The following is a 15,327-nucleotide window of genomic DNA, read 5'->3' as shown; positions in this document are numbered from 1 at the left end:
ATATTAATCTTTTAAGATGTCATAATCCTCCTACATAGATTTTAATTAAAGAAAGTAAAATATCACCAAACCTTGTTAAATTTATAAGAAAACATTAACACAACAATTGTAAGAAACCAGTATGAGTAGAGATGAGAGAAGTAGAACTGATTCAAAATTCTCGAGAAGGGTCCCAGTTTTAAGAGTAAATGTGGCGACGCATCATAATCACTCTAGAAGAATTTAAAAAGTTGAAAAAACTAGCAAACAAACAAAACCCAAATGGATTTTAAAATTAAAAACCCAATAATAAGCAGCAGCGGGGTTTTTATAATAGTAATTATGTAGGCTTGGAAATGAGAGTCTCGATGAGATCAGCAGCCTCTTGGACGGTGGTGATGGTTTGGGCGCTCTCTTCTTCCACGCTGATGTCAAATTCCTCTTCCAATCCCATCACAATCTCAACCTACATCCATCCACCCACCATTCCAATTCAATTTTAATCCTTCCTCCCCTTTTTGCTCATAAAATAAAATAAAACGGGAAAGAAAAAACAATCATACTTAAATGCTGATTAAGTTTTTAGATATAAAACCTAATTCGACCTACCTATAATTAATTACAGGCATACATAATAAAATGACTTTTTGAGAGCTTAACCATTTTTAACACTCTAAAACAATCAGTCATTCCAAACAACAACTACGTAATATAGACTGAGTTAAAAAGTACTAAGAAAAAAAACCTAAACTAATTTTGTAAAACCGTTCTCTCTGTAATATTATCAAACGGTTCCGAAGAGTATTCATTTAACACTTTAAAGTTTTTTTTTTTACGAAAATATATGTATTAAAAATGATAAACACAGAAAGCGAAAATCAGCACCCAAATGAAGAAATTAGGAAATATTTAACCTGACAAGCCGGACGCTACTACTTATGGATGATAAATTTAACAAAAAAAAATATATTATACCGTGTCGAGAGAATCAGCTCCAAGCTCAGAAAACTTTGATTCGCCATTGACCTTAGAATCTTCAGAAAGCGCAAGCTGTTTCCTCACGATTCCAGCCACCTTCTCTACGGTCTCTGGCTTAGCCTGTTCAAGACAAGTGTTTCACAAGTTAGGTAACTGCTAACATTACTACATGGATGCAATAAAGGAAATAAGGCATCCTCCATTGGAATACAATGTATGTTGTTGAACATACAAACAAACAGCAAAACCATACCAACGCTCTAACCCATAAACTCACAAATAACGCCCACAGTGGCCAAAACATTACGAGGTCTGAAAATGTAACTGTCCAAACCCACCGCTAGCGAATATGGTACATGTATCGCCGTCATCTATTAACACCCGTCTGCTAGGGAGAGATTTCCACACCCTTATAAAGAATGTTTCATTCCTCCCTCCAACCGATGTGAGATCTTACAGAAGACCATTCATTTTCAACAAGTGGATGTGGATTCCTCTCGTTTTAAATATGTGGAATCAAGCAAATGTGATAATGAAAAGCAAAATCGCCACTCAACCCAAGCCTTAAGCATATGGATTACCATAATTATATTAATACTTCCAAGACTCCCGGGCTTGGAAATTGGTCCAAGACCCTAAGAAGAGGAAATCAATATCAATTGAGATATATTGGAATCGACATTCTACTGCATGGTATGCCTTCTCTGATACCATGTTAAACCATCACTCATCACTCAACAACCAGAAACTTGCGCGATAAATTTAATTGTATCAATCAATACTTGAACAACAACAACCAACAGCTGCCAGCTATTTAAATGCAGACTTTCTCTCGCACTTTTCATCTATCTATATCTTTTATTTTCTTTTTAATTAATTTGAAGTCTTATCTTCATTATTTCCCACTACCATAACCACCAAGAACAGAATAGAATACTAAAAAAATCACAGGCAACAAACAGAACCATAATTTCATGTTATATGTGATTTAATTGAGTTCATTTGTTACTATTCAATTAATTGAAACAGTTTCAGAGAGAACAATATAAGACAATAAAAATAGTTTCGAAACAATATGTACCAATGACATGCAGGAAAAACTTACAAGAACAGCGGTATTATCGATTAAAAGCCAGAAACAAATATGCATGAAGCTCTCAGTATCATAAAACAGAGGATGGAAAACTTTAATTAAACCACGAAAAATATAGTAAGAGAACACTTGCCGCACAGCAAACTTGAAGGCTTCTCTGCCTGTAGCTCGTTCTCAAGGGAAAACTCGCCCTGCTTGAAGGCCCTGAAACTAATTTCACACCTGAGATCCTGCCGCTAGACACCTGCAGGAAGATTCCAGCATAAAAATACAGATGACATAACACAAACAAAATATGTTTCCAAGATCAAATCCGACGATAAAACTCATGAACGCTGAATAAAAGTAAACAGATCTATCACCGTCCATGCTCAAAATTCCAGTACCATATTCAATCGAGTAAAATCCTCAAGAATCTTAAAATGAACACGTTCAATTTTAACTAAAATCTCAAAAAACAAACAAATATCAACGAAAAACCTCTGCAACTTTAATCACAGGGAATGAACACATACATTTCCTTAACCTTATACAAGAAACCAAATCGGATCCTGAAAAACACTTTGAAAAAGTACAGAAAAGCGAATCTATAGATTCATATAACCAAATTTACGAAGTTTCGAGCAAAAGTAGCTTGAATTTACAACAGATAAACCTAGAAATGAAGTAAAAAGAAGAGAAAACCGATTTACCTGGCTGTTCTTCAGAGAGGTGGAGAGAGAAGGCATGGAGACGGAAGATCCGGCAATGGAGAACATCTTGGTTTGTGAGAGAGCTAACAAAGAGATCTAAGGTTAAGATAAAAAGTGAAGAAAGGAAATGAGGGCGAAGAACACAAAGACTGTGAGACCCCCAATTAGCGAATAAAAGGCCTTTATAGCTGTTTGTTTACAACTTCGTGTGTATCGAAGTGTGTTTGGACACACAGATTCACTTCTCCGCTTTCAGTATAATTCCACTTCTCTTGTTTGGTTACGAGTATAGTTGAGAATTCAGAAAACCCTTGTGTTTGGAAGCCGTTTTTTCTTTAATTTTTTGCTAAATTATTAAATTAATCCTCTACTTTTACTTCGCTTAAAATTATATTTATTTTTTTTATTATTTTTATTTTTTCAATATTGCTCCAATTTTTTTTTATAAATCATTCTTATAATTTAATAAATTATAAGAATATTACATATTTTAGAAGAAGATTTTATGAAGGAGAAAGAAGTAATTTTAACATTTAAAATTATAACAATTGTAATTTAACCATTAATAAATACACAAAATAAATGAGAAATTTACTAATTTAACTTTCATTTCAAAGGAACTATATTTGAAATTAAAAAAAATGTTTTTAATTAAAATTGATAATTGCCGGGACTTATGTGGAATATTATAAACATGATTTATTGTTAATACCCATGAGAGGGTACACTTTAATAAAGGTATTCCTCGAGACCGACTATGAAATGACAATGTAGAGAGGGGTAAATTGGTAAAATTGTCAATTTAGATCACAACGTATACCAGAATAAATAAGGAACATACTTTCTCTAAATAAATATATTATGTTTTATTTTAAAAAGTAAAATAAAAATATATCAATAGTTATCTAACAAAACAGGAGAAATTCATTGGTTGATTATTTTTTCTATATAATTTAATAAGTTTACTTTCACTTAATATTAAGAGATGATTTTTATCCATCACTAAATACGGCTCAACAAAAGTTGTTTCAGAAGCTGTTAAATAATTTTTCTTAATTTCTTTCCTGAAATTATTTTTAAAAAACAAAGAAACGGAAAGTATGGAGAAGTTTTTGTGTGGACATTTAAAGCATGTTTCTAAATAATTAAAGATAAATTTATAAAAATTAAAAATTAAAAAAAGTAATTTTGTCTAAAATTTAATAAATGGAGGATTAAATAATGCTCAACTTGTTCGAGTACTTTTATATCACAATTTATTTAATTAAATAATTTTAGATTTGGATAAAAAGAGGGTGTTTTATTTATTTATTTATTTATTTATTTCCCTGAAATTTAAGTTTCAAAGTGTATAATAAGGGTAGTTTGGTAGGTCAACTAGAAAGATAGTAGCTTGAAGGAACATGTATTATAATATAAAAAAGGGACCTCATACTTTACCCTAACAAATTAAATTAGATGACCTAATTATCTGAAATACAAATTAAATTAGATGACCTAATTATCTGAAATGAGAACTTGGGTGCCTAATTCTTCCCAAAACCAATAAAAAAAATTAAATAACCCAACACTATAATTAGCCGAGATTAAAAATGAAAGACCTATAATTGATATCCAACCTTCATCAATGATCCATTGGTAGGACACTCCCTTGAGAGAAATTAATTTATACCTAATTGACCGAACCTTTAAGGAAAGTTCACAAAATCAATAAATATAAACTTTTAAGATAGGGAGGTCCACAAAATAAAAAAAATAATAAATACGAAAAAAAAGTGAAGTTATACATAAAGATTATATTTAATAATCTGAGTGACTTTATCACTGTCACTGTCTCTATTATAAAGTCACACATAAAACAAGCCTTCAATTTATGAGTTTAAGAAATTTATAAATACTACCGTGAAAGTTTTTAGGGTAAAGTTGTAATTTAACCAAAAAAACAAAAATAATAGCATAAACAGAAGCTCATATTAGATTGAAATCAGCAAAATTTTACAGAAACTAATCTCCCAAAAAAAAAAAAAAAAAAACTTGCAAAATTCACAAAAGCCCACCAAAACTCTCACCCAAAAAAAGGGAAAAATAAAAAAATAAAAATAAAAAACTCACATCCTTGTTAACCTATACACAACAACCAAACTTTTTTTTTTTTTTCCTTTATCATCTCTCTTTCAGACCAACCTGAATTCAACCACAAAAAGCAAAATCCCTCAAACCCCAAGCCAAAACACAAAGTGTGGAAAGAAATGAAAAGGTAAAAAGAAAAAAAAAAAAGAATGATCAATGTTGTAATAATAATTAAGTTGTTACCTTTGTTTCTTCTTCTATTTTACCATCGAGTCTGTATAAGAATGGTTTTGTTGTCATCAACGGCGGCTTCAAGTGGTCCTTCAGTTTGCCATTGTTGGTTGGGGTCTTCGGTAGGGGAGCCAGGGACGAAGGGCACAAAGCCCCTCCCTCCAAAAACAGGGCGCATGAAGGCGTCGTCGAATCTCCGCCAATAATGGTGAACCGTATGGGCCGGGATTCTGAGGAACAGCCCCAGAGGGGAATGGGAATGGGATTGGGATTGGGAATGGCTGTTTGGGTCGTCATTGGTGAGGAGTGGGACTGTGAAGGATTTTGGGGATGAGGGTTCCGAAGACAGCATGCTCATTGTGTATTTTGGTTGGGGTAGCAGAATCCCTATCAGGGGTTTTGTCATCATTCCAAAAAACTGGAACAGAAGAAAAAAAAATTATAGTTCCAAACATTAAAAAGGTAGAGTAGATCATATCTATATCTATAAAATAATCTAGTGATTTACTGTTTTGTTACCAAATCTACGATTTCATGGATTTGTTACCAAATTTATGATATAGAATGTAATCTTCATCTTCATTATACCCGTATGTAAATACATGAGTTCTGACCCATATAGGTTACCGTGTCATTCAACCTAACATTGTATAGAGCCAAGGTTTATTCTTTAAATTTTTGCCGTATCCTTTTCTTCCACCATTCAACATAACAACAAATACTCATCAATTCTATCAAAATTAAAATATTTCTCAACGTCCATATATTAGTGAACCCGAGATTCTATTAATTAATTGATATCTCATATAAATATATATCTATAAATACTAGCAATATGATCAACTCAAAAAGTGAAAAGAAAGTACTAATTTAATTTTTTTTGTATCTATAAAACTGAAATCGCATGCATATCAAAATTATAGTATCTATATAAAGTTTTAAACTCTATATTTAGGTATAAAATTTTATTATAATATTTAGAGATAAAGAGAGAGTTAGATTATGGTGGCTCACCACTGTGCTGGAAAGAACAACTGTGATGGTACTGGTGATCATGATTGCATTGCCTGGTAAATGGGTGTGGCCTGACCTGGTGAACTGCATATAAACAGTGTACAATGACTTAAACACCCTTGCATATTGCCCCACTTCATTATTGTTCACCCAAGCAAAAGGAAATAAACACAATAATTTTGTTTAGAAGTCCATAAAAAGGAAAAAAACATTAACAAATTTCTTTAAAAGGACAAAAAGGAATAAAAGTTGAAAATTATAGTTCAAAAGGTACCGTTACGCCAGGTCACAACCATGTCAAAATTACAAATGGTTTTTTCTTTCTCAAATCAAATTAGTGATGGAAACAAACTAAATGTTGTAACAAATTAACTAAATTAGGTTGGCATGATGATCCTAGCACCCACATTATTTAATATTATTAATTAAAAATAATAAAATAATTTAAAAATAAAAGTATACTATGGATAGGTAATCTGAAAGCAGAATTTTGAAAACAAAATCAATAAAATAAAAATAAAAAGTTGAATTTCAAATTTTCATATATGTGTTTGGTAGCAAATTTTTAACTACCAACACAAATTTATGGATTAAAAGAAATATTTTGAAAGTTCATAGACGAAAAGACCAAAAGAAAACTGAAAAAATGAGTATTGTTAAAATTTATGAACCAAAATCAAACGAAAATTTCAATTTTGGTAGGTCATTTGGCAAACCTGATTGTATGCAAGTGCCATTGAAACGGCACCACGCATGAGACCAGCCCACCAAATAGTGACCTGTCAAAAGAAAAATAAGTTGGCTCAGTAATGAGCAAGACAGATAAAACACCCAGACCGACAAAAATGGCTTACTTGTTGTTCCAAGTTGAGTTTTTCATGCGAGGACTTCTTGGTCAGATTGGACAAGGAGGATAATGGAAAAACGAAGGCTGCTCTTCCAACCAGAACCAGTCCCAACAGTATTGAGCTCACCCCAATTGATTTCCCCGGACTAATAGGAAAAAAAAAAAGGAATGATTGGAGTTTAATACAACAAAAGACTGAAATCCATTCTTCACAATTTCTTGGGACGTTTTTCACCTTGCTTAAAATCACATTTAAATAGAAGTCATGTTTTCAAAAAAAAAAAAAAACAAAATGTCTCCAAGCTTGACCCCTCCGGGGGCGATTGGGGGAAGAACCAAAAAGCAATAATAGGAGTCTTGACACAGACAATCTATTTTAAAACTGGGATGAAAGATTTAAGTTTTATATAGTCTTTCAAATGTCTAATGCACTCACTGGTTCATATTCGAAACTTCTTCCTTGGATTTTGACAAATAAAAAAGAAAAAAAAATCTTTGCGTTTAAAAAGCGTCAATGCTCCTGCCCTTTTCCTCTTTAGGGCTCCTACTGTTGAAGAGTTTAGGAAGCGAGAGTAGTGTTTTAAGCTTAGTCTTCCAAACAAAAAAATAAAAAATATAATGATTAACAAACAATATGAATTACAAATTTAGTTTTATAATTTTCATAGTTTTATCTAAGTCTTAATCAATTACGACTCCTAATTTTAGTCCATATCAATATGAACCAAACATGATAGCGACCTATTTTTTGGACTAACATTGGCTAACTTAGAACAACATAAATCACACATCAAAGTTGCATGCAATGGGAACATTTTAAATTTTAAGCTTGGTCAGTGGGCTAATTTATTGTTAGCCGATATGAAATTATGAGTACCTGTGGCTAACAAATCTCCACTTCTCGATATCAAGAGCATCCATGCCAACGTAAAGAAAGATAAAGATCTCAGCAACAAAAGAAAGAGTGGCGAAAGCATGCCTGCAGTAATGTGCAACAAGAATTGAGACGTCAGAGCTGCGTAAATTAAACACGAAAAAACTGCCCAAAAAAATGAATGAATGAATGAAATCTTGTTGACTTACTTTGTAGTAACTCTGGAACTTTCAGTTACGTTATGCCATGTATAGTGAGACATAACAATACCGCAAAAGAATACAGTGAGAATTGCACTTAAATAGAAGAGCTGCAATAAAAATCTACTTAATTCAACTACCATAGAGAGGAAAATAAAATCAAAGAAAGAAAAAAAAAATGACAGAAGTTGAAGCGACTTACTTCAGCTAGCATATAAGAAAAGTACGCCATGAGTATCATAAGAGCAACTTCACGATCAGTAGAATGCCTGAATAAGAGAAATATATATATAAATCATAGCATCATAAAATAAAATTCAAAATAATAGACCAAATGGAAGAGATCAACCAACCTGCCAAAGTAGAGCTTCTTAATTATGTATGCACTAAGGAGGCCAACCTGCAGATTATTAGGATTATGTTCTGATTTTAAGGACAACTACAAAGAGAATTGATAAAATCAATAGAGTTGGAGAGACTTACTAAAATTCCCAGCACGGTACTTGCAATGAACAGATACAAAAAGTTCCCAATGAATTGCAGAATGATGCTTGAATTCATGTGAGACAGATCAAAGTTCTGGATTGCATTGAATAGCACAACAGAAGTGGCATCATTTACAACACCCTCCCCAAAAACCAGGCTATACAGGAGAGGGGTCTCATCCTGATTAAGAACCTGCAGCAACAAACAGAAAATGAAAAAACTTAATGAGTGAAATCCAGTACTTCTTATATCAGAAAAAAGAAAAATCCGTATGGTTCAAGATTGATCTTTAATAATGATCTAAATTAGATCGGACTAATATCAATCCGTTTTCTGTCCATTCTACGACAAAAGTTCCACCTAGATACCTATTCGTAGGTTGTTAAGATGAAGCAAAAAAAAAAAAAAAAATCCAACTGAAGAGTTTCTAACCTGTAAGGTACAAACAGAGTCTGTTGCAGAAAAAATAGCTCCAATAGCTGACCAAACGGGCGAAAACCGGACAAATAAATTAATATCAGCATTGTAGAACTAAATTTACAGAAAAGTAGAACTACTTTGAGCATACCAAGATAATCTCCAAGATCAAGAGAACCAATATTCATTTTCTGGAAGAAGTGCAAAGCGCCTGGTCAGTAGAGGAAAGGAAACAATCATTAGACCAAAAACTAGAACTGTAAAAAAAATTTCAAGGCTCAGACTTTGGAGACATCAAGGATTTTGCTCAGTAAGCCCACTCGAAGTTTCAAACACACTACTTCTGGATAGGCGTTACTCAGAGATAGAGGACCTTAGATAACAGAGCAAATCCCTTAAGTTTACTCGAACTTAACACCTTATGTTTATTTAGTTTCTTGATTAACGTTTTCCTTTCCTCAAGTGCATCTTCAAAGCATACTTCGCATATTACTACAATTAAACCTTTAAACACATGTAAGGTTTAAGAAAATAAAACTATATACAGGTATAGATTGTACCTAATGATATAATACAGAAGGATATGAGAGTGCCAAAAGCACCAAAAAGCACTATGGTCATGATGTTGCGGAAAAACTGCTTCTTCTTGACCTGGAAACTGAGGAAAAGAAAAGCTTGTCATGTTTGCTTAGTTAAGAGAGGGCAATATGATGATCACTAAAATTGTTGTTCAAAAATATCAGATTGCTTAGATTATGAGTTTGTTTAAAACGCTTCCTTAAATGTTCTATGACATGAGAAAACCAACTTAATCATGCACTTGATACCTTCAACAAACAAACGACATGATTAAAAAGTTTGCTTCTCTAACCCTTAATTCACGAACACAATAATACTGAAGACCTAAGCCACAGCTAATGAACTCACAGAAGAACCATGAAAGCGAAAATGAAAGTTCAATTCAAAACATCATGAAGATGATGACAGTACAACATATGATTAAATTATAAAATCGAACCATTTGGAGGAAAGTGAACTCCGTACTCACCCGGCATTGAAAATGATAGGCGGAAGGAGATAGATAAAGAAAAGCTCTTCATTGAACAAAAATAAATGCGAACTTTTCCCTCTAGTTGTTAGCAATATGATGATGCCGGTACACAACCCCTGCCACAATTTCAACACCTTTAAATTATCGATTTCATTTCACATGAATACTTAGTTAATGAAGAATCGGAACATTATAAGCTCACAATGACAAGGGCTGTAATGGACTCGTTGATCCATCGGTTTTCCTCTAACAAATGACCAACAACAATGCAACCACAAAGAAGAGCTACAAATAAGTTTAAAGAAACCACCGAAGTATGATCCGCGACTAACTCCATCCCAAAATCTATTATCGACGAGCCTGATTCGACAATCATTTCAGACGCCATAGCAAGTCGAAATCCTGCTTATCAAGTTCACTTCAGTTCCAAACTCGCATTTGATGCTTCGAGCATAAGCTGGAAAATGAAGCACAACATAAATTTCGAAGTCTTAGTCTCAGAAATCTGGATTTTATAACTCGGATCCACTGTTTCCGCTGCTTAAGTAAGAGAATGATTCTGAAAAAACGAGTCTAACTGTTTTCGTTGCTTCCAGAGATCAGAAGAAAAACCAGAGATCGTAATAATAAAGACACCTAGCGAATAGCAATCAGAATCTAACCTAAGTTCCGTTTTCTTTTCAATCAGCTTTCCCGTCAAGAAACAGAGCAATGACCAATACAGTTAAACAGTTCAAAATTTCAAACTACGTAAAGCAAAAAAAAAAAAAAAAAAGCCGAAACAGTAGCAAGTTCAAAGAACAACAGTAATGGAAATTGAAAACTAATTCATCCAGTGAAAAACCTTACTCACCAAGAACTCGAGCATTCAGATGAACAGAAACTTAATCGCAAAAACTGATTCAATTCTGCAGCCGATTTCCGAACTTCAAACAAGAAATCGCATTGATTCAACCAAATCGACGAGAAAAAAAAAACCGAAAACGTGAATTCTGGAGGCGATAATTGGAAGGAAAATGGAGCAAAGACTGTTGGCCGGTTCGGTTTCTACGTTTTGGAATTTGGCGAAACAAAAGCGAGGGAATGAGAATGAGGAAGGGCAGTGAGTGGAAGGCATTTATATACGGCTGAGTGTAGAGCAAACTTCGAACATCGGAGGAATCTTAACCATCCGTTGGGGAATGGCTATGATCGAGATGAAATTAAGGGCAGAGATTATCTAGTACCATGGCTCTGTTTGTATTCTACAGCTTGGAGAAGAATGGCATTCTTTGGAAGGAAAAGAGGGGGAGAGAATGTGGGAAACAAAGTGGGACCCACGTGTATCATTTTGTCGTATATAGAATCTTCCCTTCCCCCACAAATGGAAATTCCTCTCTTTTTTTTTCTTTTTTTTTTCTTTGTTTATTTTTTAAAGAAATAAAATATGCACAAATACAGTTCAAATTTTCAATTTAATATTCGAGAAAGTGAAAAACCCCTATTTAATAATAAAATATTTTAAGTTTATTATTATTTTTTTTTTAATAACCTCTTGCTCGACTCTGAACAATCTTATATTCGAGAAAGTGAAAAAACGCTATTTAATAATAAAAAATTTAAAAAATCGTGGACATAATTTTCACTTCTAGAAACAACGAGTACGAAACGTGTCCATGTCATAGGAGATACACAGGGATATCGATAAAGCAAAAATAAGATATATAAAAATAGTCTTCACTCTTAGAAGCTACAAGTAGGTACAATGGTTGCGAGTGTCAAAATTTAGTGTAACTTATTGTTAGTTTGAATTAGTCAAGATATTCATAATCAATTAATATTTAATGCAACGAGTACATACCCATGTCGTAGGAGATACACGGGGATGTCGATAAAGCAAAAATAAGATACCTAAAATAGTCTTCACTCTTAGAAGCTACAATTAGGTACAGTGGTTGGAGTGTCAAAATTTAGTGCAACTTATTGTTAGTTTGAATTAGTTAAAATATTCGTAATTAGATAATATTTAGAAAATATATTAGTTATATAATATATCTTAGATTCAGTTAATATTTTTATTTGATTTGTAGTATATTTTATTTTATTTTCAAGATTTAATTAGTTTATATTTTATTTGGTTGGAAGTATTAGTTAGTATCTTACGTGAATATCAACTAAGAATAACCTTCGATCCAAATTCTATTTGTTATTCTTAAATCTATATTATTTGATTGAGTAATAATATTTTAATATCTATTCACATTTTTAGTGGTACATATTGTGTCAGTTGGTATCAGAGCTGTATTCTTCTAACAGCGAGATCTCACATCGGTTCGAGAGAGGAACGGAACATTTTTTATAAAAGTGTAGAAACCTACTTCTAGTAGACACGTTTTAAAATTGTAGACTGACAACGATACGTAATGGATCAGAACAAATCAGTAGTGGGCTTAAACATGTATTTAGATCGAGTAATTTTAGCTAACAATCTAAACCGTTGATTTAAGAAGCTAAGTCGAAGTTAAAATTTAAAGGTGTAGATTTGATCGAACGGGCGGGGTGGATCTGAGCGAGCCCTGAGCCCTCGTGGTTCCAGTTGTTTAACCCTGCATTCATTAGGTTCCCCACTTCAAAATCTGGTCGGAGTGAAAAAATGTACGGATTATTTATTATATGAATAAATGCCCTGTTCTGTGTAAGCAAAAGCTTTTTTTTTTTTAATTTTAATTTGAATAATATTTAATGAGGTTTTTTAAAATATATAAAATTAATTATTTATTACAAAAATAAATGGTCAAATTAAAAAAGTAAGAAGATTTCGAGTAAATAATAGCAAATCAATAATCTTTTCAATTAAATAATAATAAATAACAGCTAATTGATAACCTCGAATAACCAAGCAATTCCTTGGGGGTAATCATGGCAATTACACATATTTAAGTTTAATTTAATTATTAAATTGTCCATTTTTTGTAATTAAATAAATTTTATTAAATAATTAGTCATTTATTTAAATTCTTCTAACCAAAAAAAAAAAGAATTTTGTTTATTTATTTTTAAATATTTAATATATTTTAAAAATCTTTAATTTTTTTGAAAATTAAATAATTTAAAAAATAATATATATATATATATTAACCATAAGATTATTTGGTTCAAATTTTTATTTATTTGAATATAACACAACTCGGGATTGAGTTGGATTAATGGAGTTCTTTTAACACCCTTGTTGAGAAAACGCTCGAGTACTGAACTGTGTTAGATAAACATCACATCGACGTTTAAACATTGTTTAGCGAAGGATACGAAAATCTAGGTGGACCTTACATAGATTTTTTTTAGCAGCATGCATAAAAAATCTCGATCGTGCTTAAGAATATGCGTGTTTATTGTCTTTGTCTAATCGATTGGTAGCCCACGAGCTTATTTGGATGGTTCGATGTATATCGACTTTGTTAAAAGTACGAGCAACATATATCGATATGTCAAAGTATTTGAATACAAAAAAGATATAGTGTCTCGTCACACGATTATGAGATAAAACTTACCTTTAATTTATTCCCTAATAAGTAATTAATTGGATTCGTACGATTAATTAATTAGCTTGTGGGCAAATCGGCGATTCAAAGCCAAGCTCGACGTCCAGGCCAGCATGCTCTGATTTTCTGACTCGGCTACACCCGACAAAAGCCTGTTGAAATCGCGATTTTTTAACCGAATAACTCCGACTGATCGCGACAATTAAGCGGCAATTTTAGTCGCACGAGTCAATCTTATGCGCCCCCTTTAATCACTCTGTTTTCTGTTTTATTACTTAATTTTAAAAAGTCGGATATGCTGTGGCCGTGCGCATTTTAATAGACTTGTAACTCCGTTTATCTAGTGCCACGTGGAGATGGATCCTGTGTGATCTTTTGTAAATTTGCCACGTTGCAAGGGGTGGTGGTGGTGGGCCAGGGTTTGTTTCCTTGGTCGTTCTTCTTCGCCAGCCGCTCGCGTGGGTTCGTTAGTATGATCTTGCCCACCAAGGCTTTCACAATTTTCTATTTATTATTTAAAAAAAAAGAAAAAAAAGAATATGGAGCCCACAGACGTTGAAGAGCATGGGACCCAATGAGCTTCCTTCATGTTTTGGTTCGTTGGATATTAAATTGGTGGGCCCCATTGAACACATTGGTCGTTATTATTATTATCAATATAAATATGTTCAGTTAGAATTGGAAATTTGATGCTTAAAATTTAAAAAAAAAAAAAAAAATTAGTTTTATGATTTTAAAATTAAAATTTATTTTATGATACATGTAACTAAAATTGTCGGGTTAGAATTGGAGTTATATTGTCGGGTTATTATTTTTTTAATTATTTTTAAAAAAATTACTTATCCATAGTACCTGTAACTAAAATTTCATAAAATTCAAATACTCAAGTCATATAGGGTTGGATTGAGTTATAACCCTATTTACAGTTGGTCAGGTTAATTCGACCAAAAAAAAATATGAATCAGCAAGCTGAAACGAATTTATAAATGGGTTGGATTATTACATCAAATGAATACCATTATTTATATATTTACTAATTTTCCGTGTTTATTAAATTTTAAAGCTAGCTTATAAAACACATGATATATAAACGTCAACTTATATAAAAATAGATATATCACGTTACACCATAATTATTATAAATGGCATAATAAAAAGAATGCAACTCTGTTGTTATATTATTTAATTATTTAATTTATGTTAAAAAAAAATCTGAAAATTGATTTTATTTAGGCTTTAAAAAAGGTGTTGAAATATAAATTGTGAATGGAGTTGGTGGAATTGTGTGTGGGCCCTCTGCCAATCAAATTGTTTACAACTTTGGTGAAGTTGCCTCCAAGCTTTATGCAACTGAAATGGCGCAAGTGGCGGCACATCCAACTGCACAATGCTGTCTATTTTAATTAGTTTTTTTTTTTTAATTTTATATTATTGGGTAGAATTACAAATTTAGCCTTGCTGTTTAATAGTTTTCTAAAATTTTAAATCATTTTAATTAATCGCGAAGTAATGTATTTCTCAAATTTAATATTATTTAATAAGTTATTGACATATTTTGTTTTTTTTAAATTAAAATTTAACATTATATCTAATAAAACTTTAAATTTTCACATTTAGTCCGTAATTTTAAATAATATATTTGTCTTTTCTTTAACCCTTTCTAAAAAAACTTTGAATCTCCAAATATTATAATTATAAATATATGTTGTGTTTTTAAATAATTTTAAAAAATTATATTCATTGTCAAATGTTTTTTATTTTTATAATAATCTTAAAAGTATGACAAGGTTGAATTGGAGCTATATTTACCGGTTGGTTGACTCGACTCGAAAAAAAAAAGTCAACCGTGAACTAACCTGAATTTTTTTTCGATTCAA

The 15,327-nt window shown here is 32.0% G+C and overlaps 2 protein-coding genes across 2 annotated transcripts; both read right to left on the bottom strand.

Moving 5' to 3' along the window:
* Positions 1-126: 126 nt before the first annotated feature.
* LOC111436953 (acyl carrier protein 1, chloroplastic-like) lies at positions 127-2,993 on the bottom strand. Its single transcript, XM_023074759.1, has 4 exons — positions 2,743-2,993; positions 2,184-2,294; positions 955-1,077; positions 127-445 (listed from the first exon to the last, which is right to left on the bottom strand). Exons 1-4 carry the CDS (start codon positions 2,806-2,808, stop codon positions 320-322), a joined length of 426 nt encoding a protein of 141 aa, XP_022930527.1. The 5' UTR covers positions 2,809-2,993; the 3' UTR covers positions 127-319.
* Positions 2,994-4,694: 1,701 nt separating this feature from the next.
* On the bottom strand, positions 4,695-11,012 carry LOC111436756 (sodium/hydrogen exchanger 2-like). The gene is made up of 15 exons (XM_023074476.1): positions 10,786-11,012; positions 10,135-10,389; positions 9,930-10,048; positions 9,442-9,539; positions 9,033-9,092; positions 8,897-8,943; positions 8,462-8,656; positions 8,332-8,378; positions 8,181-8,247; positions 7,988-8,088; positions 7,782-7,883; positions 6,912-7,050; positions 6,774-6,836; positions 6,058-6,141; positions 4,695-5,461 (listed from the first exon to the last, which is right to left on the bottom strand). Exons 2-15 carry the CDS (start codon positions 10,318-10,320, stop codon positions 5,075-5,077), a joined length of 1,695 nt encoding a protein of 564 aa, XP_022930244.1. The 5' UTR covers positions 10,321-10,389; positions 10,786-11,012; the 3' UTR covers positions 4,695-5,074.
* Positions 11,013-15,327: the final 4,315 nt, after the last annotated feature.

The sequence above is a fragment of the Cucurbita moschata genome, unplaced genomic scaffold (genome assembly GCF_002738365.1).
Source record: "Cucurbita moschata cultivar Rifu unplaced genomic scaffold, Cmos_1.0 Cmo_Scf00060, whole genome shotgun sequence".
Classification (NCBI taxonomy): Eukaryota; Viridiplantae; Streptophyta; class Magnoliopsida; order Cucurbitales; family Cucurbitaceae; genus Cucurbita; species Cucurbita moschata.
Note: the sequence above shows the minus strand (reverse complement) of the source record. Positions and strands in the feature narration are given on the sequence as shown.

Bases quoted from the DNA above. Each gene is read 5' to 3' on its own strand.
- LOC111436953 (XM_023074759.1), bottom strand. From the start codon at position 2,808: ATGTTCTCCATTGCCGGATCTTCCGTCTCCATGCCTTCTCTCTCCACC. The intron at 2,295-2,742 runs GTAAATCGGTTT...ATCTTCCTGCAG, and splicing joins CCTCTCTGAAGAACAGCCAG to GTGTCTAGCGGCAGGATCTC. The intron at 446-954 runs GTATAATATATT...GGATGGATGTAG, and splicing joins GAGCTGATTCTCTCGACACG to GTTGAGATTGTGATGGGATT.
- LOC111436756 (XM_023074476.1), bottom strand. From the start codon at position 10,320: ATGGCGTCTGAAATGATTGTCGAATCAGGCTCGTCGATAATAGATTTT. The intron at 8,379-8,461 runs GTAAGTCTCTCC...AATAATCTGCAG, and splicing joins GTACCGTGCTGGGAATTTTA to GTTGGCCTCCTTAGTGCATA. The intron at 7,051-7,781 runs GTACTCATAATT...TTTTCCTATTAG, and splicing joins TGGAGATTTGTTAGCCACAG to TCCGGGGAAATCAATTGGGG.